The sequence below is a fragment of the Lactuca saligna genome, chromosome 4 (assembly GCF_052625555.1).
Source record: "Lactuca saligna cultivar CGN05327 chromosome 4, ASM5262555v1, whole genome shotgun sequence".
Lineage (NCBI taxonomy): Eukaryota > Viridiplantae > Streptophyta > Magnoliopsida > Asterales > Asteraceae > Lactuca > Lactuca saligna.
Genome location: NC_136420.1, coordinates 32649653 through 32675072, shown reverse-complemented (window position 1 = coordinate 32675072; position 25420 = coordinate 32649653). Strand labels below are relative to the sequence as shown.

Genomic DNA, 25420 nt, shown 5'->3' with positions numbered 1-25420 from the left:
CATATGATTTTATCAATAACCTTTTGCAAGTTTACAATAGATATATTTTTATAAGTTTTAAAAATTAAAAAGATATAACGAATCGGGTACCCGATATTAGAACCGTTACCCGTCGGATACGGATCCGGTTCAGTTTTCCCTAAATACAAAAACCAAATGTGTAATGAAATTATAAATTAAGTACAACGTTAAAAGTATAAGTTAGGGACTGTGCATGTAAATAGCACTAGACCACAAGGACCATTTGTGTAATTCAGTTGCTTCAAGTAACTGTCAATTCCCTGTTCTTATTCCTCTGTTTCGTTTCTTTCTTCCTCCCTTGTTCTCGGATTTTCCAGTGATCAGAGCAAGAATCCAGCACTAGCAAACTTACAATCAACATACTCATGTATGATTGTTTATATTGGTCTACAAGTTCTTGAATGAACTGGTTTCCGAAACTTCAAGGATGTCGTTTGCTCGCTTCAACATCAGTTAGAGAGAATAGAATGTAAATGTTGTTGTCTTGTCAAGAAACAATATTATTCTACATTTTGGAATCTTTCACCAACGAAATCATGTTTAGAGATTTTTTTTACAGTAAAAGTCCTTATATTTTAATTGTTTAGATGAACTTGTTGGATTTTCCGATTAACATAGAGAATTGAGAAAAGGTATATAATTAATGGTTCGTGGGGAAGAAAATATAAGTTAATAGCTGGATGGAGACTGCATGATGCTTGACGATTAATGCGTCATCCTGTGAATATCAAATTTAATGTCATTACCAACCATTATCGTCTCTATATAAATGAAGATGTATACACTATAACTTTATGTCACAAATTTAGGTGGACAAGATTACAATCTGAATCAAGAAGGTCATGATTACAGATGTGTTAAAACATAGTCTTTATTTTTATTAAAGTTTATTTATTTATTTATTTATTTGCCAATTGCCTTTTCGATCATATTAAAGTTTATTTATTTTTTTTGTCAATCGCCTTTTCGATCATTTGGTCAAATAGAAATCACAAACCATTTCCGTTACAAAAAAAAAGTATGGATGAATTACAAATAGAAATCACCACATTAAACCATGATCATTTCAAACATATTTTGGGTTTAAGACGAAAAAGAAAAAAAAGATTCTTAAAATACATAAATTTCATCAATTGTTTTATATTAATTTAATAATTAAAAAAATATTTATTCTAGTTTTTAAATATAACATTTTCGATTATAAAAACGCATATTTAAAGAAAAATATTTCTTCTAGCTTTTTGAGATGCAAAATCACTAATAATATCTTTAAAACCAATAATGTTTAACATTATATTAATAAAGTCTATAAAAAATTTGGACCCTTTTAAAATATTGGTCATGGACGGTAGACGGTCGTCCCTAGTGTACACCATCTAAGACGGGTCTGCATGCATGTTCTTGTTTCATCAAAAACTTAATACCAAATATTTCGAAAGTAAATATTCAATTGCATGGTTTGTTTACTTTTTAATTATTAAAGTAAAAACTGTATCATGATTTTTTTTGTTTGGTCTTTTTTAAATTTCACAATAATATACAGAGCTGGCTTTTAGATTTTAAGGACCCTGTGCTAAGAAGAAAAATAGGATCCTAAATTAATATATAAGGAAAACAAACTTAAAAGTAAATAAATTAACTAAAAACAAAGATATGGAACTTAATAAAAAGTTCAAGGGTTGATTATGTAATTTTTAAAAACTGATTTGTTAAAAGGAGGGTTGATTATGAAATATAAAACAAAAACTAATGACCAAAACTATAAATTTATTTTAAAAGGGTTGATTATGAAATATTAAGCAAAAACTAATGGTCAAAACTGTAAGAAACATCAAGAAACCAAACAAAACAAAACAATAGAGGAACTACAAAAAAATTCCATAAAAAGGATACCAAGCCTAAGAAGCACCTAGAAAAAGCAAGAGCAAACCATCAAATGCATCCCATGAACTATTAAACATTATCTAGAATATTAACAATAACCACTCTCAACATAAGCATGCAAGAAACAAAGTCAAAACTTTCTATCAGATTAAAAAAAATCACCAACAAGGGAAGAGAGCATCCCGGATACCAAAGCTCAAAATAAGCCCAATATGATTATCCACCATAAAACACTGAATTAACAGGAAGCAACATAAGAGAAAACCATTACATTCGGCCACACCTATGAACAGAGAAATGGTTCAAGTTAATTTTTGCAACCTTTGCTTATGTAGCCGCTAAGGTGAATTGACACTTGTGGTAAAACTAGAAGGTAAAAATAAAAGTTTTTAGGAGACATATTAAATCTTAATGAGTTTTAGATAAAGTGGCTATAATAACTGAGTCTTTCTTTTTTATATATATATGAGCTATATCTGTGACATCTCAATTTTACGGTCAGAAAAGACCGATTTGTTTATGCTTTGTTTTTAAAAATCAGAGTAATCTTTCAAAGAAAACGGTTGCAGAATTTATTCCCAAAGCAAAATATGATAAGAATTTATCAAAGTATTTCTTAAAGAAATGTATTTTCATTATATACCAAAATCTCGGGATGTCATGTTCCGATACAGACACATAAGCATAAACGGAACATACATTTATTTACACTAGTGATTTACATCTCCTTTAATCTCTCAGTGAAATATGTCTTCATATTGATACATGTGATACAAAGAAAATTGAGTGGGTCAGGCTTGGGAGCCTGATGAGCATATAAGGTTTTCATCCCACAATGTTATATCATATATATATATATATATATATATATATATATATATATATATATATAACATTCAAACTTGTACAATTTCACCATATAAAGGAAACTCTTATCCCACTCCATCGATCCTTACAACGACATGATCTTGTATCTAAAATTTTCCTATTTACATGATCCCTACTCACGGATCTAAAATTATCCTCTTCACCTGATCCATACTCAGTGATCTAAAACTAACATTTTCACCTGATCCATACTCACGAATCTAAAACTAACCTTTTCCCCTGATCCATACTCACGGATCTAAAATTACCTGATCCATACTCACGGATCTAAAACTAACCTCCTGATCTAATCCATACTCTGAGATCAATAATTGTACCTAATCCATACTCCTAGAATAGGGACATTTAGCTATACCTTAATCCTGATCTAATCTATACTCTCGGATCAATAATTGTGCCCAATCCATACTCCCGAATTAGGGACAATTAACTTAGTCTTAATCCATACTCCCGGACTAATAACAAGATTTATCTCTTTACCTGATTCATACTCCCGGATCTAAAACTAACCTCTTGGTCTAATCCATACTCACGAATCTAAAACTAGCCTCTTGATCTGATCCATACTCACAGATCTAAAACTAACCTCTTGATCTGATCCATACTCACGAATCTTATCAACCTATGTCCTACCCAACATATTTGTAGTTATAAAATACATATACAGTTTAACTCATTTAAAAACTATATAAAACATCTATTCCACACTCATCTCAAATAAACAACAATATATAAACACATAGCACGTATTTCATAACAAATAGTTCATATTTATGTGTTAAAAGAAAGTGACTACACACTCACACAAAACATATACTTAATACATTCAAACAATATTTGTATTAAAATCGTGTTATGAAAGGGACTACACACTCACCTGATCAGAAGATGGCCGGGCAACACTACGGCTTGTAGAAGTAGTATTATTCGGTTAAACTATGATCTCTTCACACACCGGGCCTCTTGCGGGCAGAGTTTCGGCTCGGAAACTCTTTTCTTCTCGGGATCTTCGGAACTTCGGGACTTGCTTCGTGTCTCGGGATGATACCGGGGCTTCGGAGGGTTAAAATAGGGCTTAGAGAGAGTATCGAGAGCGGGAGAGAAGAGATTGAGCAACCAAACTCGGTTGCCCCTTGAATTCTATTTATAGGGGTGATTTTATGGATTCACGTCGTGAATCTCAAATATTCACGTCGTGAGTTCAGTCGTCACTACATGCTCATCGCAAGTTGCGTCTTCCAGGCTCCAGATGTCATAAATACTGAGTTCACATCGTGAACACTGTATTCACGTCGTGAACTCTGACAGTTTTGGGGTTACCGCCCCGAACTTCAGAAATTCATAACTTTCGCATACGAATTCCGTTTTCAACGTTCTTTATATCCATGCGTAGGTAAAAACAATATCTACAACTTTCATTTAGAATTCGTCGGCTAATTTTGACTTTAATTTTAATATATTATTAATATATTATTTTTAGTAGGCCGAGACAGGAAAACTCTGTTAGAAATTCATAACTCCTTCATCTGAACTCCGTTTTCGTCTGTCTTTTTATCGTTGGACTACTATTGATGAGATCTTCAATTCTCATTTAGAAAGTTTTGGCTAAATATCACTCGACCTCAATCTCGAGTTTCGGGCTGCATACTGCTGATGCTGAAACTTCAAAAAATCATAACTTCCTTATACGAAGTCATATTTAGACGTTCTTTTTATGCACGCTCTTGGTTTAACGTATTCTACGAATTTCATTTAGATCGCTAAGGCCAAATATTGATCTAACGTAAATTCACTATTTACATCGCACTGTGTCGTGCTGGTTCTGTCGCGAAACTTCGACAGGTCATAACTTCTTCGTGATAACTCGGATTTCGGCATTCTTTATATGTACGGAATCCTTGTAACATATACTACAACTTATTTAAGATTACCCCTTCTAAATAATCTTCCATCAAAAAGTCATTTTTGATGCTTATCGTCTCTAAATTGAATAGCACGGATCTACATACGTTACAATATCGAATTCAATGAAAACATAGTGTTTTCCTTACAAAGGAAAAAGCATGAATTTCGAAAAATAACCATAAAATTTGTACGTTCAACATTGTTTTCTTTACAAAAAGCAAATTCAGAAAAAGAAAGTATTTGTATTTTAGAAAAAAATAGTTTGAAATTTCAAATCAATTTTTTCATTCGGTTGGAAATCCATATATAATTAGAAAATTAAGAACTTGTTCAAGATTTTCAAACTTGTTTTTCATGGTTTTTACTTTTATGATTTTTCTAATTTGTTCATTAGTTTCAAACTAATTATTCATATTATAATAGAAATCTTTATATACTAATAAAAGATTTATTAGTATCACTTGTCATTTTTATATAATTTAACTGAGAGTTGTTATTTTCTCATAATCTTTTACTTTTTAAAAAGTATTGATGTTGCTAATAAGTTAGACAATTATTTATTTGATCACTGATTTTAAAAGAAATTTAAATTTATTTTGAATAAGTATCGATTATGATTGTTGATAATTAATTGTATTTCTATATTGAAAATTCTATAAAATACTGTTTAATTAATAATTATGAATTTTTATTTTAAAATTTTAAATATTTTTGTAACCATAGTTTCCACATGTTATAAGCTAATGATAAAATAAAGAAAAAAGAAACCCAATCTTCTTCGTTAAAAACTAAGATTTTGAATGAAGAAAATACGGAAGAAAATAAGAGAGAACAAGAGAAAATAAAAGTATTTTGAGAATAAAACAAATAGTTAGAAATCCAAATTTTCTAAAAATATGGTCGTTTAGGAAAAAAAAAAAAAGAGAGAAAAAAAAAAAAGTGATTATTGTTTCGATTTTCGAACATATATAAAAATATGGTCAATGGATCAATTATTTGTTGTCCTTTAAAAATATAAAACTCTAGAGTTGTTAAAGGAGGTTGAGCTGAGCAAAAGCCTTAATCAAAGAATATCAAAAGAGACAAGAATCTTAAAGTGCCTTGCCTTGAACTCGATAACACCCCAATCCTTTCACCTTTACACCTTAAAACAACCACCTTCAACAAGAAAAGAACCCAATAACCAATTTCTCCACATCTTTAAAAACACCCCATAAATCATAATACAACACAGAGCTCGCTAGGTACATTAATTCTTGTATCCAACACGTACAATGGCTGCTAATGATATGAGATCAGTTGCAACCCTCCTTATGTTCCTCAATATCTCCATGTACGTCGTGCTTCTAGGCCTTGGTGGTTGGGCCATGAACCGAGCCATCGATCATGGTTTCATCATTGGTATATATATGCATGTCATGTCTCTCTAAACCCTAAACCCTAAATCTTTCTAAATTCTGTGGCTTTCGTTGATGGGGTGTAGGGTTAATTAATTATGTGTTGTAATTAAACAGGTCAAGGGTTCGATTTGCCTGCTCATTTCTCGCCTATATACTTCCCAATGGGAAACGCAGCCACTGGTTTCTTTGTGACGTTTTCATTAATTGCTGGTGTTGTTGGTGTTGCATCCTCCATAGCCGGCTTTGACTATATTCGTTCTTGGAATTCTGATTCCCGACCTTCAGCAACTTCTGCTGCCCTTATTGCATGGGCACTTACTCTGCTTTCCATGGGGTATATTCAACACTTCACTATAACGATTTTATCCAAAACTTAACATGATCTTTGTGTTATTCCTGAATATTTTCGTTTCTTTTCTAAAAAATTGAAATAATGGTACACGAAAAAGGTTAAGAAATGTATTGTATTAACGCATGCACAATTGCACATGCATGGCAGGTTTGCATGGAAGGAAATCGAGCTTGAAGGCAGAAACGCGACACTGGTAAGTTTACATTGAAAAAAAATCATACTTATTTGGTTCATATCATAAAGTTGATGACATATTATTATGCATTTAATTGTGTTTAATTTTTTCCGTTTTTGTTGTGCGTTTTCCAGAGAACAATGGAGGCATTCTCGATTATCCTCTCGGTTACTCAATTCCTATATACAATTGTTCTTTACGGATGATGATCAAGGCAATTATATGGATCCATGAGTTTGAATCACATACATGTGTTGCAGAGTATTCATGTTTAAAGTCACATTTTCTTATTAATTTCTTTCGTGTGATTATATGTATTTATAAGATTCTAAATAGAATTCGGTTGAAGATAAATGTCGTAGTTGTCAAACATTCTTTCCTACTAGGGATTTGAATTTTTCATTTTCACATTCGATGTTTGTTTGTAAATTGATAAATCTTTGTACTTTTATATAATACAATTTAAGAAAATAATAAGAAACAATATCAAACATATATTTTACTGATGCACAAAATTGTAACAAACGTAAAACAAGGGACGCCTACCAAAATGACGCCACAAACTTGATGCATGATTCCCCGTTTCCGTATCATATTGCAAACATGCATGCCCACTCTGCCTACTACCTTCAAATTCATGCATTCTCTATAACAACAACAAAATCAGCATATACTTTTATACATAATAGATTCATAGATTTTGATCCCAAAAGAGTGGAAATAACAATAACAATAACAACAACAACCCATTTGATAATCATACATCAACCATGTCACCCGGTCCCAACAAGCGAAAATCTACCAAGAAGAAGAAAAAGAAGGCTAAACCTTCAAAAAGCTCCGCTTCCACACCAGAACATTCCCCTGATGATGGTATGAATGCACACGTTTCTCTCTCAATTCTTACCAATTGCCATGCCCACTTGTTAATTCGATGCTTTTTCGTTTCTATGTTTGTGGTTTTTAATTTCTCTCAAGTTTGGTATTTTCCCTAAAAGAGTTATACATTCGATGCTTAATGCCTATATATTTGGTGTTTCATGAAATGTTCCAACAATTAAGATGTGAATTTGGCCATGGGTATTTGAAATCTTGAAGTTCATTTACTTTGCATTTCGCTGGTTTCTATTTTGTGATTTGTGATTTGTTATTTGGATTCGTTAGGAGAGAGCGATGATGGGGAATTTAGCTCTTCAACATCAAACAGTCAACATACTTCTCCCCTTCCACCAGTCAAGCTGGAAACAAGCGAAGACAAAAAAACCGACGAGAAAGAAAGCAAAATTGAGATCGATAAAAGGTCACAAGAGAAAAGTTTGATTCCTAGAAGTAGCTCAGCTAACAAATCTCGCGATAAAAAGAAAGCGGTGGCAATCGAACCTGCTAACTCTTCGCCTGAAACAGTAAATCACAAAACAAAGCGTCAACAGAAAAACACCAAATCGCCATTGAAACAAACAGGTGTGGATGAGAATTCTTCAAATCTTATTCATCCAAAAGAAACGGGACTTGCGGAATTGGTTGAGAAATTAGTTTCAGTAGACGAGAAAGCTTCTCCAAAATCGAAGGACTGTTTAACAGCTTCAACGTTAAACTGCCCGTTTTGTGGAAGGGGTGGCGCTGATCGTTTGAAAGAACACGATACGCCTGAATGCCCTGAAAAATATGTATGCCCTTCCTCTTAACACTTGTATCTTAATTTGTGTTCTTATGTTTCTACAATCATATATGCAGCCATTGTTATCTCCAAATCCTTTTTCTCAAGCACCTGAAAAAACTTCTTGGAAGAGTTGCTGTGGATTATTTGAGTTGTGCTCAGGCTCCAGTAGGTAAATATCAGAAGGTCGGTTATCTAATTATCTTCCTTGCAATCTCAAAAAGAGTCTCTTTCTTTATGCTAATTTTTTTTTATCATTTATGTTCAGTTTTTATATTAATTCATGGTTGACACATATGTATTGTCACTTATGTTTCTTTCTTGTTTTCTTTATAACAGAAGTCGATCATATCATACGAGACAAGGAATTGAGGGTAGAACCTCAGAGTCGTCATAGCCAAAGCCCTTTAACTTCATTTATTATTTTTTTTTTTTTGGAGGAGATAGTGTTGTGATATCTAACTATATTCTTAATATATGTAGAAATACAAGTAGTTCAGAGTTTAAACATTTTGAATTTTGGTATTTTTTAAACTTAAACCTGTAAAAAATGGATGCGTCCTTTATAAACAACCAAACATGTGCGATGTGCTAATAGAAGTATCGAGGATTAGATCATAAATCTGGGTGTAGTGACAGAGAGCAGGATGTTGAAGGGTCGAGAAAACCAACATACAAACTCCGGTCAAGGAATTCGACCATTCTTGTCGTGCGACGCGAAAACATGTCGTTTTGATCCTTTTTTAGGTTTCGTTTAAAATGGATTTTGATGTTTTTTCTAGGATTTTTCATACATTTTTAAGTTATTGTTTGCATTTTTTAAGATACATTTTTAAGTTATTGTTTGCATTTTTCATACTCAAATGGCAATTTTTGAAGTGTAATTGAATCAATTGCGGAGTGGGATCCGGTAATGAAATAACATTTTCGAATGATTCAAGACAAAGAAACACATAATTATTATCTTAGTCATAAAATTCAAAATGAATTAATTGAAATGTTAGCATCCGAGGTAAAATGTGCAATTATAAAAAAAATCAAAAGGGCAAAATATTTTTCTATAATTCTTGATTGTACTCCGGATGCTAGTCACCAAGAACAAATGATTTTGATTATAAAATGTGTAGATTTGGAAAGTGTTCCATTAAAAGTTGAAGAGTTTTTAATTGTAGAAGATACATCCGGTCTAGGTCTTTTTAATGTTTTACAAGATGCCATAAAATCTCTTGATTTGGATATTAATTATGTTCGTGGTCAAGGGTATGATAATGGGGCAAATATGAAAGGTAAACACCAAGGTGTTCAAAAACGATTGCTTAATATAAATAATAGAGTTTTTTATATGCCTTGTGGATATCATAGTTTAAATTTGGTTTTGTGTGATATGGCAAATTCTTGCCAAAAGGCAAAAACTTTTTTTGGTACATGTCAAACGATTTATAATGTTTTTTCCAATTCAACCAAAAGATGGAGTGTTTTACTTGAGTTTGTTGATGATCTAACATTTAAATCATTATCAGCTACTCGTTGGGAAAAACATATTAAATGTGTTAAAACAATAAAAACACAATTTTATCAAATAAGAAAAGCTTAAAAAAAACCATCTATAATAAGTGATAATTGACACGTGTGTAGAGATGCTGATTCACTAGTAAATGGTGAATTTTCTAGTTTTGAATTTATTTTAAGTTTAGTTATATGGTATGATATTTTGTACAAAATTAATTTGGTAAGCAAAAAGTTACAATCCAAAGAAATGCTTCTTGATTTCGCTGTAAAAAATTTAGAATGGTTAATTAATTATTTTGAAGAATATAGGGAAAGTGGGTTTGACTTTGCTATTAGTAAAGCAAAAGAAATAGCAAATAGTGTTAAAGTTAAACCCGAATTTTCTTAAAAACGCAATAAAAAAAGAAAACAACATTTTGATGAAATTCCAAATACCGAAAGAGAACACCAATCTTCTCAAGAAGCATTTAAAAGGGATTATTTTTTTATTCTTGTTGATATGGCTTTTGTTCAATTGAAAAGTAGATTTGAACAAATGCAATATTTTGAATCGATATTTGGTTTTTTGTTTGATGGTTCCAAATTAGTTTCTTTAGTTGATGATGAATTAAAGAAATGTTGTTTAAATCTTGAGTCCAATTTGAAAAAATGGTGAAGATTATGATATTGATGGAGATGGTTTATTCATTGAGTTAAAACTTTTACAGAAAATGTTGCCGGATGAAGCATACAAAAGTCGAAGTCCTTGGACATCTATTCAAATAATAGAGTATGCAAGAAGAATGGATATGTTCCCTAATGTGTTGGTTGCATATAGGATATTATTGACGGTGCCGGTTACGGTTGCTTCCGCGGAAAGAAGTTTTTCAAAATTGAAGATTTTGAAATCGTATCTCCGAAGTACCATGACTCAAGAAAGATTGAATGAATTAGCAATTTTAAGTATTGAAAGTGATTTTTTAAAAAATATTGATTATTGTAAAATAAGAGATGTTTTCGCTTCAAAAAATGCGTGAAGACATCGTTTTAGGTGATTTTTTTGTATATTTTGGTTGTGTTATTTGTTTGATTATAAAAATTACTGCATTTTTTATATTAGAAATTACTACATTTGTTTGATTATATGTTTTTGTTATTGTACGGTACACATATAAAGGCATAATTTTTTTATCTCGCCCGGGTAGTAAAAAACAATGGACCGGTCCTGATTATACTATTAGATGTGGTTTCACGTTCACTTTCACCGCACCTTTCATTTTTTTCCTTAACGGTATGTATATTCTCATTATATTCTCTGCACTCTCCCCCACAAGTTTTTTACATGACCATAGTAATTTGAAAAAATATTTATTTAAATGGGGCAGTCTGAAAATTAATTACAAAGTAACCGTAGTTTTGTTTAAAATTAAAATAAAAACCCTATTATTTTTCTAAGAAACCGTATGATGCTAACACTATCTTTACTTGGTCTTCTCACTACAAGATTAAAGACCTATGGGGACGACAAAAGTCGTCACCATAGCATTCAAGGTCGTCGCTATAGACCCTGGAAACAACATGTCATCGCCATAGATCTGTCACTATAGATGCTATTGTCGTTGCCATAGCCCACCCTATAGCGACGACATGTTGTCGCCACAAGTAAACTTATTGCGACGACTTCTTGTCGTCATACATATCCCAATAGAAACGATAAGTCGTCCCTATAGGTTCTGCACAGATTTTACAAATTTTTGTCGCTATGGATGTTTATTCTTGTAGTGTCTCTATGCCGCACCCTACATCTGATAGGCATGCAACCCCATTTTTAATCACCAGAAAATTCCTGTAACTGCTTAGACTATGAGGTATATTCACAATGCATTTACGAGTGAAAACCGTTCAACATCATCATATCTTCTTTCACAACAAGTCCACTATACATTTTGGGATAGTGTTCACTAGTGAAGAACCAATGGAGAGAGAGAGAGAGAGAGAGAGAGAGATAATTGGTGAACCTTTGTGATAACCACCACTCCAAAAGATAACCACTAGGCCTTCAGATGGTGTTCATTATTGAATATCTTCTCCATATAGGATCCACATAGGATTTCTACGTGTGAAAATACTTCCATACATCATGGCCTTAACACCATTATCGTAGGTAATCTTTCGCATCGTTGGTTTTTTTTATTAGTTTGTTTAACATCCGCATCAATTTTTGCTGCTGCATATTCTTTTAGCTTTGTTATTAATTTTATTCATAAAAATTATAAAGTTTAATATAAAATGAACTGTGGACAATAAAAAATTTAAAAAAAAAAAACAAAAAACAATTTTTTGGTATTTGTTGTTTGATTTAGCTCAATATTTTTTAATACGTATGTGACTTTTCTAATAACCACTCAATCAAACCAATGTAGTTGATGAGAATGATTTTTACTATAAGAAAAAGAATTAATATAATAATAATAAGATTATTTACTATTTTAATTTTATAATATAAAAAATAATGTATGCTGTATAAATAATCATAAATAGATAGTCACGCGATATTTAACATAATTTAGTTCAAGTGAAAGTTTACAAAAATAAATTTACCATGTTTTGGTAAATTAGTTTACAACTACAAGAGACTGGTAAATATTTTTTTTGAAAATACCATGGCTTAGTACAAAACTTGTCTCCCCACACCTACGAAATATTAACAGCTTACTACCATTCAGATTTTAGATTAAAAAATATATAAATATTAATAAATATAATTTACTCATAAACAAATTCAAAATTAATAAAAAGCGAAATTTTCATTAATTCAAAATACTAATAAAAATTACATCAAAATTAAAACAAAACTAAAACATAACAATAATTAAAAAGGTACATCGCTCTGGGAAAGTCGATATCATCAAATTAAATGGGTAAACAAAACTTGATTTCTGATTCTCTTTCTCATGATTAATTAATATCTTTCTCGTTTCTTATCTCTAAGGCTCCGCTCTCGATTTCACTAAAGGAAAGAAAAGAAAAAAGGGAATGATCTTCTTTTCCTTTCTCTTTGATTCCTCCTAATTTAGGAAGACAATTTCTAGTAAAGATTAACATAAATCTTTCTTTTCTTTCTCTCCTCTTCCTTTCAATAAATAAACTTGGAAGCAATGATTTTTTTCTCAATCCTCCCGCTTCCTTTCCTTTCTCTCCTTAAATGAAAATCTAGAGCAATGTGTATAGTCACAAAGCACATAATACTCAAAATCACACAACCAAAAATTTAGATTTGAACTCATATACTTTGAAATATTTCATGATTTCACCCTGATCACTCTTTCAAACGATTTTGATTTTGATTGAATGATTTATCTACTATTACTAAATAATTTTTGACACTTCCTTTATTGGAATGATGGAACCTAGATTATATATGTACAGGTAATTTGACTTATTCACGTATTCAACCAATTGACAATTTCAAGTATATTTTTGTGTTTGTGTTCTTACTTCTTGATGAAACGGCAAATTTGCTCCTTATGGTTTGCGAAAAAATGTGGATGAAGTCCAAAAATTTTACAACTTGCACCAATGATCCAAAATAGAATTTTTTTTTTTTGTGGATTTAAGTCCCTCCTAAATTTGAGTTTTTGTGGATTTTGTCCACACCCAACCTATAATGATAAGTATATCTATCCCAACCTCTCTCTCTCTCACTCTCTTACACACTCTCTCTTATCGATGTTCATTCCTCCCTCCTCATCCTCTCCAGCCATGCTTATCTGGGTTTCTGGCAAGGTATAGAGAAATCGTTGTGGGCGACGTGTTATTCTTTCATAGATAAAATCCTCCACATCCTCACTATCAGTGCAAAGATGAAGGTGAGGTTTCTCACTAATAGGAACCTATACACCGTTACCGTTGATGCAATCCCACCTCCGATGAACTATTCCTCCATAATCTCCATCCTCTTCACACCCTGTAAAGCAATCGATGGCCTGATTCTTTAGTTTGTTGCAATATGAGTTTTAGAAACCAAAGATTGTAAAGAAACACTTCTTTGAGTTTGGGTTTCGTATGAACTAATTAGGGGTTTTAAATTTTCCAAATCAATATTCATTGTATCAATGTATCGGTTTTATTTATGTATCTTAATAACATTTATTTGGAGGTCCTGGGGTGAACTTTCATGGAATCTTACAATTTGTGATGATACATGAAGAAACCATGGCATATATAATACATAGAGGTGATCAGAGAGAAAATCGCATGAAAAAAGAGACATTATCGGTATTTTTCTTCATCATAATCGCATAAAGGAACGAGATCATGGATTTATTGAGTAAGAATGTGAAAGTGAAAATGAATCGATACATTTTTTCCAGTCGTGCGTATATGAGAGAGAGAGAGAGAGAGAGAGAGAGAGAGAGGTACCGTAGGTTGGGGGTTAAGGGGTAGAGTTTGTTTTTCTTTTATTTCTAATTATAAAATTATAAAGTGAATACTATAAAATAAAAGCAAGTTTAAAGGGTATTATAGTCTTTTTATGTTTGATGGGGACCAAAATCACAAAATGTTTTTGGACCATTGGTACAAATTAAAAAGATTTTGAACTTCATCCATATTTTTTTGCAAACCATAGGGACCAAATTTGCAGTTTAGTCTTACTTCTTCAAAGACTCCAAATATTCATTGGTTAATGATATATATATATATATATATATATATATATATATATATATATATATATATATATATATATATATATATATATATATAATACCTTATAAAAGAAATCTTACTATTTTTATAAATAGAATCAATATAATAATAATATTTTTTAAGACGTTCAAGTCTTTAAGCTTAAAGTACAACTAACTATTAATATAATAATATTATAATATATATCTTACAAATGATAATGCTAGGGATACAAGTATTAATAACACATTTAAATTAGTATTTCCTTATTTTTAGGGATTGAATTAGTATTTTCATCAATTTTGACCCAACTTGTACTTCTAAAATATCTCTTCTCTGGTATCTGGTGCATTCGAAATCTGAAAAAAAAAAATTCGATTATTCGTTTGAAATTTAAAAGCTCATTCAAATTGGAGTTCCCTAATTTTTTGCATAAAATATAGTTGATCGGAGACTAATTCAAATCTCCATCTCCTTTTCCTCCATGGAATCTACCACCACAATATTTTTTGGTTTTGACATTGCACTTTTTATTTTTGTGAAACCGATCGATAATGGTGCAAATGTTCTTAGAAATATAACATGTCTCCGAATTGAACTAATTGCTTGAAAGAAACTATTCGCCGCTACCGCTTTGCACGGGCAAACGGCTAGTGTGTGTGTGTGTGTGTGTGTGTATATATATATATATATATATATATATATATATATAGTTATAGTTATAGAAATATATTAAATTATTGATGTGGCTTGTGAATTTGCTATTTGTGAAATCGATTACCTATTTTGAATATGGACATGCTATTTTTAAAATTTTCAAACATGGATATTGTGGTATAATGATTTTATGTAATCCTATTTGAGTGTATATGTTTTCTTACTTAGGTTTTGATGTTTAAGGATTCATGTTTCTTAAGGTGTTGTTTGGTTCGTAAAATGTTTCTGAAGGAAATGCAATTAGAATTTGAAAAAGAATCTATCAGGAATTTAACCAATTTAATATGTTGTGTGGTTGGCATGAAATAGAATTGGAATTAATTCCAAATTTTGTTTGATTTGCAGTCTCTAAAATTGGAATCCATGTAAAATGACAAAATTATCTTTTGTCTCTTTTGCTTAATTTTACCTTGTTTTATAACTTATATGTAAAGATACATTAATAAATGATAAAATAGTAAAATTTTGGCGGTGACAGTTGGTGGAGACGGTGGTGGCGGTGGTAGCGAGTGATGGTAGTAGCAGTGACGGTGGTTGTGGTGGTGGGTGATAGTGGCGGTGATGGTGGTGGCGGTGGTGATGGTGGTTGGTAGTGGTGGTGGTGATGGTGGTAGATGGTGGTGGCAGCAGCGACAACGATAATGGTGGTAGGGGTGGCGACAATGGTGGGTGATGGTAGAGGTGGTGGTGGCAGTGGTGGTGGTAGTGTTAACGATGGCGGTGGTGGTAGCGGATTGTGGTGTATGGATGAGTATAAGATGGAACCGGTATCGACCGATACCATTCCCAATTTCCTGGATACTGAATTTGATCGAAAATGAACTCTGAATACCATACAAAATTAACGTTACTAGTATCGGTACAGGGAATGGTACCTCTTTTCCGTACTAGTATCGGTATCAATGGTACCTAATCTCGAGTTTCGTGATTTTGGAGTACCGAGTATCATCTCATATTTTTAAATTTGATATGGTTTTGTGTCGGTATGTGATCAAATTTGGTATAAACTGCTCATCCATATTGTGGTAGTAGCAGTGGTGGTGGAGAATGGTGGTTGTAACATCATGTTTCCTATCATTTCCTATTTCAGGGTCGTGAGCCAGAAGTCGATTGTATTAAGGCTTTGGGCCTTAAAGAGGTAAATTTTAGACCTTTTGGAAGGATGTAATCATGGTTAAGAGATTTAACCCTTGAATTGTGTCTTTGACTGAAGGGTAGAAAGGGAAAAGTCATAGGTTGGGTTCTTGCATGAAATATGAATTTTTATTCGAGAAGTTTTTAGTCCAAGATATCTAGATAATATTATGGGGTTCTTCACCTTTCCATACATATAAGTAACACCAAAATCAGAGTTGAAATGAAGAAGTTGCAGTAGTTTTAAAGTGTGTTGAACTTAGGAAGGAAAGTGGTTCGTTGGGCGAACCAGCATTGTGAAGTCGCACCCTTAGAAGCATACGTTAGGCGTATTATTTGGTATGTTGGGCGTACGCGACCAGAACCCAAACCCTAATTTTGGGGTTTTGAGCCCTATTTAAGGTACTTAAATTCCACAAAACCTTTCCATTCTCAGCCTCCATCTTCCCAACGTCCTCCCTTGAAACACGCTGTGTTCGCATGAGTTGACTTGCAAACACACCGTGTTCTCCTGAGTTCTAACAGCTTAATACATTCAGGATATTCAAGGAATGCACTGCATCCTCATCCTATAACATCCTATTAAAAGTAAATAAAAATAAGTAAATAAATAATAAGCCCTAAACCCCAAGATATAAATGATATTTTATATTATTTTATTAAAGCCCTAAATCCATAATAATTTATGGATTTTTAGCCATGGGAGTTAAATGTCATAATTTTGGGATTTTGGGGGTTAAAGTGTAATTTCTAGGCCACTTTGTAAAGATTTCTAAGGGCAGCGGCTGCTTTGTAATTATTGGGACTAATGTTGAAAAGGTTATGAATGGGAGAGGCTAGAAGTGTCAAATCTATATCAAGATTGCATGGGACACGGGACTTAAACCTGTCATTCCTTCATTCTCGTTTTTGGATACGTATAACCCTAACACTAACATTACTATGGCAGCCGCCACCTTGGAGTGCCCTTAGCCGCCACTGCATTACCGAGCCCGCTACCACCGGTACTTCGCCATCGAAGCGTCAACATGACTGTCGGACGTTGTGAACAATGCAGAACGTCACGTTGGTCATCGGAGCTGAGAGATGTGACCGTTGTTGTCGTTCTTCGGCAAGGACACAACCTCTGGTTCTCTTCTGCAACCATTCTTTTCCCCTCCACCTTTTCTGTCACTATGTTGCCGCCGTCATCTCTACTCCGAGCAACAGTCGTGGTGGATGTCCTTTCTTCTCCAACTGCCTTATGCTGCCACGAGGGTGGCCAATAATAGGTACGCATTTCAATGCTGAATTGTGATTTGAGTATGCTAGCTTGTGTTTGGCGATTGTTGGCTTGTTTGGGAACCCATAGAGAACCCACCACCACTGTGAAGTGGTGGTTATCACCTCCAAACACCGCCCACCACCCTATGGGAATTTATATATGTTACATGGTGTGTGTGTGTACATTTCCTATAAAATGATATGTTATATGGGTGTGTTTAGTTGGAGCAAAATCAAGGAAAACCCCCACCACCACCATGAGGTGGTGGCTACTACTCTGAGCCGCAACCGCCACCGCCCGAGGTGGCAGTGGGTGGTGCTCGACATAGTGAAACCCTAATTGGCCCAATAGCTTAATCTTGGACCTAGTTGGCTTGTGATTGTGTTGTAAACCCTAATTAGGGTTTAGAAAAACCCTAACTTTTGGGAAAGTTAGTTTCGGGTTTGCTGGGGCCCGCGTTTGACTGTTAGAATGGAATTTTGAATTATATCAGACTATATTGTATGAATGGCCTAGTGGAGTGATGGAATTAATGGATTAAGTCCTTAATGGGTTAATTCCTAAATGGTTTAAGTAAGAACACTTAAACTTAATCGTCATTTTATGTGAAAACCCTAATTATGATTGCGCTTCAAGTTGGGCCTTTCTTTTGGGCTTAGGTGTTTGGATTCATGTTGGGCCATCTAAGAACAAGTATATGGACTATTATATTTGGATGGGCCTTGGGGTAGGCCTAAGGAATGGTTTTGGTCCCAATTTGGAAAATTAGGCCATAATTGGGCCTTGGTTGATTATTTGACTTTTAGGCCTTAAGAGTATGAGTGTGGGCCTTGGTCTTGGACCAAGCTAGGTTAGGGGAAAAATTGTCTTTTTACCCTAATTATAGACTTATGGTTATGCATTGCAACCCGATTGTTAATTGGGTTTATTTTGATGTTGACAGTTCAGGAAACTATCAGCCAACAACCAGCAGCCAGGGATCGTCTACAGTGCGAGGTGAGTTTTCTCCTGGATTGAATGGGTCGAAGGCACCAATGTCATCTCGTGTAGTAAACATGTTCCCGATAGGAACATGGAGTGTGGGTAGGGCCCGTATCTCATTATTCCATTAGTATAGATATCAGTCATATTGTTAGATTGCTATACTTGTTGTCTGTGTGGTACCTGTATGTGTTGTTTGGAATGTGAGTGTGGGCGAGGCCCATATCTCATCATTAGCTGAGTGTAGGGGGACCGTATCTCTTAGAGTGTGGGAGAGGCTCGTATATCATAGATAGTTGAGTATGGGCAGGGCCCATAAATCATAACATTATTTGAATATGTATATAGGACTGATTGATAGATTTGGCTCTACTTGTTTTCTGTGTGATACTTTTATGTATGTTTAGTAGCTAAGCATAGGTGGGGCCCGTATTTCCTAGTAATCCAAGTGTGGGCGGGGCCCGTATCTCGTAGTTAACTGAGTGTGGGTTGGGACCGTATCTCATTGCCAACGGAGTGTTGGTAGGGCTCTTATCTACTAGTTAGCCGAGTATGGGCGGGGCCCATATCTCGTAGTTAGCCGAGTGTGGGCGGGGCCCGTATCTCATAGCTAGCAGAGTGTGGGCGGGGCACGTATCTCGTAGTCATAGGAGTGTGGGTGGGACCCATATCTCCTAGTTAGTTGAGTGTGGGCGGGGTCTGTATCTCATTGAGTGTGGGTGGGGGTCGTATCTCCTAGTAGTATGATTATGTGTATGGTATGTGGTAGTTTGGGGAGACTTACTAAGCTTCATGCATACAGTTTTCAGTTTTGATTTCACATACTTTCGATAGCAAATGGAAGAGCTCGGGATAACTGCAGTGCACACACCATTTGTTTAGCCTGGGATGTTTTTACTCTGATATGTTTGACAATCGTTTACGATATTTTGAGATACATGACTTCTGATTTTTATGTGATGAATTGTTAGCTATGGTTTTATTAATGATTTAAAAAGAAATTTTCGGTCACGATTTTTGGGATGTTTCAAGTTGGTATCAGAGCCTTGGTTTGAGAGATTCAAGCACACTCTCGAGTGTGTCTGAACTCAAACTGAGATCTTGGTATACAATTTTTAAAAGTAAAACCATTTTTTTACAAAAAGAGATTTTGAAAAGAGAAAAGGGTGTGGTGTATCCAATCAGCCAAGCTCAAGTAAGTTCTCCCAAATGACCTATACAAGCTTGTTATGTTATGATTATGAGAACTACATGCTAGATTAGGGATAAGGATCTAGGAATGATGCCTTGTATGCATGTTATATGTGTATGAGAACTGCATGCTAGTTTAGAGCTAAGGATCTAGGAAGGATGCCTTATATGCCTACTGTATGAGCTTATTGAATTGTATGCTAGAACTGATTAGGTATTAATATGATAGCCTGAGAAGGACATGCTTGATTATGTTACTCAATCCTCGAATGATGCTTGCTTTGTGCTTTTAGGAGTTCAAGTTATCTTTAACTAACTAGTAAACGAATATGTTAAGTTACATATTACGAGGACTAAATAATTTCAAAAGGTTAGGTTTAGCCTTATTTTGCAACTCTCATTTGAGTCTAAACTTTGTAGGGTAGAATCTCTCATTCAAAGATTTATATGGTCTTAGTAATATGTAATAGTATTTGCGAACTAGTTAGGGGAGATAGCATGGACTTCTTATGCAGCTGATGGCGGAGAGTGGGTCGGAGGTTACCCTAGGGCAAGCCTAGGATGATATTAGATGATATCAGTAGTAGTAGAAGGGACTTGGTGGAGTCAAGGGAACTCTTGAGGAAAGTACGAATAGATGTGGAAGGTAGTATGGGCCAGTACTACTAAAAGCAGAGGATTCGTACTCGAATCAGGGAAGGCTGAGATAAACCCAGGGAACTTGTAGTATGTGAGATCCCTTGAGTTATGATGAGTATTCTTATGGTTGCTATGGTGTATTTCCGAGTATGGTGACGCTACATGGTAGACCAGATGGTAGTTCTCGAGGGATCAGGCTCGGACTCTAAAGTCGGGCAGCTTGATGGTCACATGAGGGACTTCACCTCATCTCATATTACGTGAAGTATCATTGACCAGACTCTGGTGATCTTCGTACGATCAAGGAGGGAAATTTAGAGATTTGTGATGAGAGGTTGGGTACATTTCGCACCGAAACGGCGGCCATGATAAGGATGCGCACGTCGATGTTTCGAGAGTTTAGAGCTCATGGAGCTCCAAATTATCATGGGGCTAAGGACCCCATTGCTAGCAGCAGATGGTTGGCAGTTGTCGCCAACACTTTTCGTACCATTCGTTGTCCCGAGAGGTACAATGTCCAACTTGCTTCCTGCCTCCTAAAGGACAGGGCACGTGATTGGTGGGAAGAGGTTGGGATTCCTTATTATACTTTTGCAGATATGATATCTTCTGTTTTCTTCTGGGCGATTATCATGAATTTATTATGTGTGGGACTTTTGGCTTGGGATTTGGATAAGCAACATCTTGGATGGATTTTCTGCTATTATCGGGATTATATTATTAAGAAGTGTGATATGCCATTATGCATGCAGAAAGTCTTCAATGAATCATTAGAGAGTTGTATTTTGTCAAGTGGGTTCCAGTGTGTTCCATTTTCTATCATGGGCCTTGGCAGGATCAATTCTGGGGTGTTTCTTGGAGGATCTTTGGCCAGGGTTATTGTGATAGTTCTCCAGTGGAGTCATGGTTCAGTGGTTCTATCAACAGTCGGGTATGATCGACGGTTGTCTATAGAAGAACTTTAGAGTTCAACGCACCACCGTTGCTGCGAAGGGAACGGTAGTAGGAAGATGATGGTTTCAGTTGCATGAGTTGTTCGATCATTGGATGTGTCAAGAGGATTGTATTTTTGCATGGACCGAAGTCAGTTAGAGTTCAATGATTCCTTGAGGATAGAAATTAGAATAGAGGTTTGTCAGTGCGTGGCAAGGGTTACAGGTCTTAGTCGCAGGAATAGGAACTCAAGGAAATGACATGGTGCCATGTGAGGTGGTTTGGATCATCAGATTGGTTAAGGTATCAAGAGCATTCTCTCGGATTCTAGTAGTTGGGAAATCGTTGAGATTTGGTTAGTCATGGAACGCTAGATTGGTAATAGCAGGTTATAGGCAGTTCCTATTATATGAGGTTCGATCGGTTGGGAATCCATCAGACTTATAGGATGAAAGAGCTTCACTGAATCCAAGTGGGGGAGAATCGATCAGAATTTTTTTGGGAATGGGATCGGGTGTGGAAATAGGACAAGTTTTGCATCCTGGTCAAGTTTAGAGACGACATAAATGACCATTTAGTTCGAGGTTTTGTAATTGGGAGCTCAGAGAAACACCCGACATTTGGTCAGCATTTTCTTGTTATGCATAGCAGGTTTGTGGATGAACCCCGACCGAGAGTTTTGTAGAGCATCGCTGCCTTTTATTGACTGGTAGGAATTTGATTCAGGACATTGGGATTGAGATGGTTAGGTAGTGATGAAAACCAGGGTGGTAATCATGATTGGTTAGAAGTTTTGTGGGATTGCGATGGATCGTAGCATTTATCTGTTCGAGGTAGACTATCATTGGTAGTGGATATGAGCAAAATGGTGGAATAAGTTTGTGCCTTGGGCACGCCAGTCAAGATTGTCATGGAGTGTTTCTAAGTTATGGGTTAAGGACCATTGGGGTCCGAAGTGGAGATGGGAATGTGTAACCCTAGATGGGTGGGAACTGTGGGCAAGGCCGCTCTGTGGTATAGTTTGGGTGAGACCTGTAGGAAAGGTCCATTTGTTTATAGCAATGCAGGTGGGACCTGGTAGAGACCATTGGGTCAAGGTATTGGATTCATGGTTTCAGGATTCAATGAGTGGTTAGGGTGTATGACCCAGAAGGGTGCATAGGCTAGATAGTTTTGTTATTTGGACTCTTGGGAACCTGGTGGTTGGACCAGGTGCGAGATAGGTAGTCTCAACGTTGGTTTGGGAACCTTTATATCTCAGTCTAGTGAGGGGTTATCGTTAACAAAAGGTATTGGGTGAAATGCAAGTGTTGAGTTAGGGATCTCGGTTTATGAGTTGAGCATCAGGTTGGATTTTGGGTAAGATCTCGAGCCGAGTAACGTGTGTGTTTTATTCAGCATTTTTGTTTATGTAGGTTAAGGATCAGGGTATCTATATGTCGAGGGCATCGATTGAAGGGTTCAAGGGTTATGAATGGATTCAATTATGATGATAGCTCAAGCTCTGGTGTCGTGAATTGGAATGGTTCTATTGGTAAAGGACATCAACATAAGTCAAGGAAATACTATTGATTTGGAACTCGAGTGTGGAGTCACTTGTTACTCAAAGGATATCTCATGTCACTTGCAGATGATTTTAGATAATCTCACAGTATATGATTTGGTCTTATTTCGTAGCTCTCGTCTGAGTCTAACCATTGCAGGGACGAGTTTCCTACTCGAAGGATTATCTGAGCCTTCTGTCAAGTATAAGTGTACTGTAGGGAAATTTGGTCTGTGATTCTGCTTTCTAGTAAGAACCTCAAGCTATCAGAAGTTGAGTAGCCAGTTGGGAAACAAGTGGGTTGGATTCAACAATGGTTCAATATGGGTGGTCTGTCTGGGAGTCAAAATATCTCCAGACTTCAGATTTTAGGTTGAGTAATGTGATCACATTGCAAGAATTCATTCATTTTCGAGTTTATAAACCCTGCAAGGGTTGGTTTTTGGTTACCTTGGGAAGGCTGGCGTATGCTCTGGGTCATGGTCGTGTTGTTCAAGTTGTTTTGGCGTGGTGGGAATGATAAGGAATGATTTCGAGGACGAAATCTAATTTAAGTGGTGGAGAATTGTAACATCCCATTTAAAGTAAATAAAAATAAGTAAATAACTAATAATCCCTAAACCCCGAAATGTAAATGATATGTTACGTTATTTTATTGAAGCCCTAAATCCATAATAATTTATGGATTTTTATCCATGGGAGTTAAATGTCATAATTTTGGGATTTTGGGGGTTAAAGTGTAATTTCCGAGCCACTTTGTAAAGATTTCTGAGGGCAGCAGTTGCTTGGTAATTATTGGACTAATGTTGAAAAGGTTATGAATGGGAGGGACTAGAAGTGCCAAATATGTATCAAGATTGTATGGGACACGGGACTTAAACCCGTCACTCCTTCATTCCCGTTTTTGGATACGTATAACCCTAACCCTAACATTACTATTACAACCGCCATATTGGAGTGCCCTCAGCCACCGCTGCATTACCGAGCCTGTTGTCGCCGCTACTTCGCCATCGAAGCGCCACCACATTTGTCAGACATTGTGAACAACGCAGAATGTTACATGGGTCGCCAGAGCTGAGAGGCGTGACCGCTATTGTCGTTCTTTGGCAAGGACACAACCTCCGGTTCTTTCCTGCAACAATTCTTATCCCCACCGCTTTTTCTGTCGATGCACAAACGTCGACATTACTCCAAGCAGCAGTCGCGATGGACATCCTTTCTTTTTTGGCTGCCTTATGCCACCACGAGGGTGACCGAGAATAGGTACGCATTTCATTGTTGCATTTTGATCTGAGTATTCTAGCTTGTGTTTGGTGAATGTTGGCTTGTTTGGGAACCAATAAAGAACCCAGCACCACCGTGAAGTGGTGGTTGTCACCTCCAACCACCGCCTACTACCCTATGTGAGGTTGTATATGTTACAAGGTGTGTGTGTATGTGTGTGTTTGTATATTTTCTATAAGATTATATGTTGTATGGGTGTGTTTACCTGGAGAAAAATCAAAGAAAACCCCCACCACCACCGTGAGGTGGTGGCTGCCGTCGTGAGTCGCCGTCGACCACCACCGCCCGAGGTGGCAGTGGGTGGTGCTCGACATAGTGAAATCCTAATCGGCCCAATAGATTAATCTTGGACCTAGTTGGCTTGTGATTGGGTTGGAAACCCTAACTAGGGTTTAGAAAAAACCTTATGTTTTGGGAAAGTTAGTTTGGGCTTTGTCGGGACCCGCGTTTGGTCTGTTAGACTGGGATTTTGAATTATGTCCGACTGCATTGTATGAATGGCCTAGTTGAGTGATGGACTTAATGGATTAGGTCCTTAATGGGTTAAGTCCTAAATGGGTTAAGTAATAACACTTAGACCTAATCGTCATTTTATGTGAAAAACCTAATTATGATTGGGCTTCAAGTTGGGCCTTTCTTTTGGGCTTAGGTGTTTGGATTCATGTTGAGCTATCTGAGAATAATTATATTGACTATGATATTTGGATGGTCCTTAGGGCAAGGCCCGTGTAAGGGGTTTGGACCCAATTTGGCAAATTGGGCCATAATTTGGCCTTGGTTGATTATTTGACTTTTGAGCCTTCAGAGTATGATTTTAGGCATTGGTTCTTGACCAAGCTTGGTTAGGGGTAAAATGCTCTTTTTACCCCAAGTATGGACTTATGGTTATGCATTGGAACCCGATTATTAATTGGGTTTATTTTGATGTTGACTGTTCAGGAATCTGTCAGCCAGCAGCCAGGGATCGTCTACAGTACGAGGTGAGTTTTCACCTGCTTTGAACGGGTCGAAGGCACCAATGTTGGCCCATGTAGTGAATTTTTCCTGATAGGAACACCGAGTGTGGGCGGGGCCCGTATCTCATTATTACATGAGTATAGATATTAGTCAGATTGTTAGATTGCTATACTTGTTGTCTGTGTGATACCTGTATGTGTTGTTAGGAATGTGAGTGTGGACAAGGCACATATCTCATCATTAGCTGAGTGTGGGCAGGGCCCGTATCTCATAGAGTGTGGGCGAGGCCCGTATCTCATAGATAGTTGAGTGTGGACA

The 25420-nt window shown here is 35.6% G+C and overlaps 2 protein-coding genes across 2 annotated transcripts; both read left to right on the top strand.

Annotated features, from left to right (window-relative positions):
* Positions 1-5880: 5880 nt before the first annotated feature.
* Positions 5881-7038, top strand: LOC145038409 (membrane protein PM19L-like). Its single transcript, XM_078986781.1, has 4 exons — positions 5881-6099; positions 6213-6432; positions 6598-6643; positions 6760-7038. Exons 1-4 carry the CDS (start codon positions 5973-5975, stop codon positions 6829-6831), a joined length of 465 nt encoding a protein of 154 aa, XP_078842907.1. The 5' UTR covers positions 5881-5972; the 3' UTR covers positions 6832-7038.
* Positions 7039-7258: 220 nt separating this feature from the next.
* On the top strand, positions 7259-9058 carry LOC145038408 (uncharacterized). The gene is made up of 4 exons (XM_078986780.1): positions 7259-7498; positions 7790-8292; positions 8360-8468; positions 8622-9058. The coding sequence occupies exons 1-3, from the start codon at positions 7396-7398 to the stop codon at positions 8456-8458; spliced, it is 705 nt and encodes a 234-aa protein (XP_078842906.1). The 5' UTR covers positions 7259-7395; the 3' UTR covers positions 8459-8468; positions 8622-9058.
* The last annotated feature ends 16362 nt before the right edge of the window (positions 9059-25420 follow it).

Bases quoted from the DNA above. Each gene is read 5' to 3' on its own strand.
- LOC145038409 (XM_078986781.1), top strand. From the start codon at position 5,973: ATGGCTGCTAATGATATGAGATCAGTTGCAACCCTCCTTATGTTCCTC. The intron at 6,433-6,597 runs GTATATTCAACA...CATGCATGGCAG, and splicing joins CTTACTCTGCTTTCCATGGG to GTTTGCATGGAAGGAAATCG. The intron at 6,644-6,759 runs GTAAGTTTACAT...TGCGTTTTCCAG, and splicing joins AAGGCAGAAACGCGACACTG to AGAACAATGGAGGCATTCTC.
- LOC145038408 (XM_078986780.1), top strand. From the start codon at position 7,396: ATGTCACCCGGTCCCAACAAGCGAAAATCTACCAAGAAGAAGAAAAAG. The intron at 7,499-7,789 runs GTATGAATGCAC...TGGATTCGTTAG, and splicing joins AGAACATTCCCCTGATGATG to GAGAGAGCGATGATGGGGAA. The intron at 8,293-8,359 runs GTATGCCCTTCC...TCATATATGCAG, and splicing joins CTGAATGCCCTGAAAAATAT to CCATTGTTATCTCCAAATCC.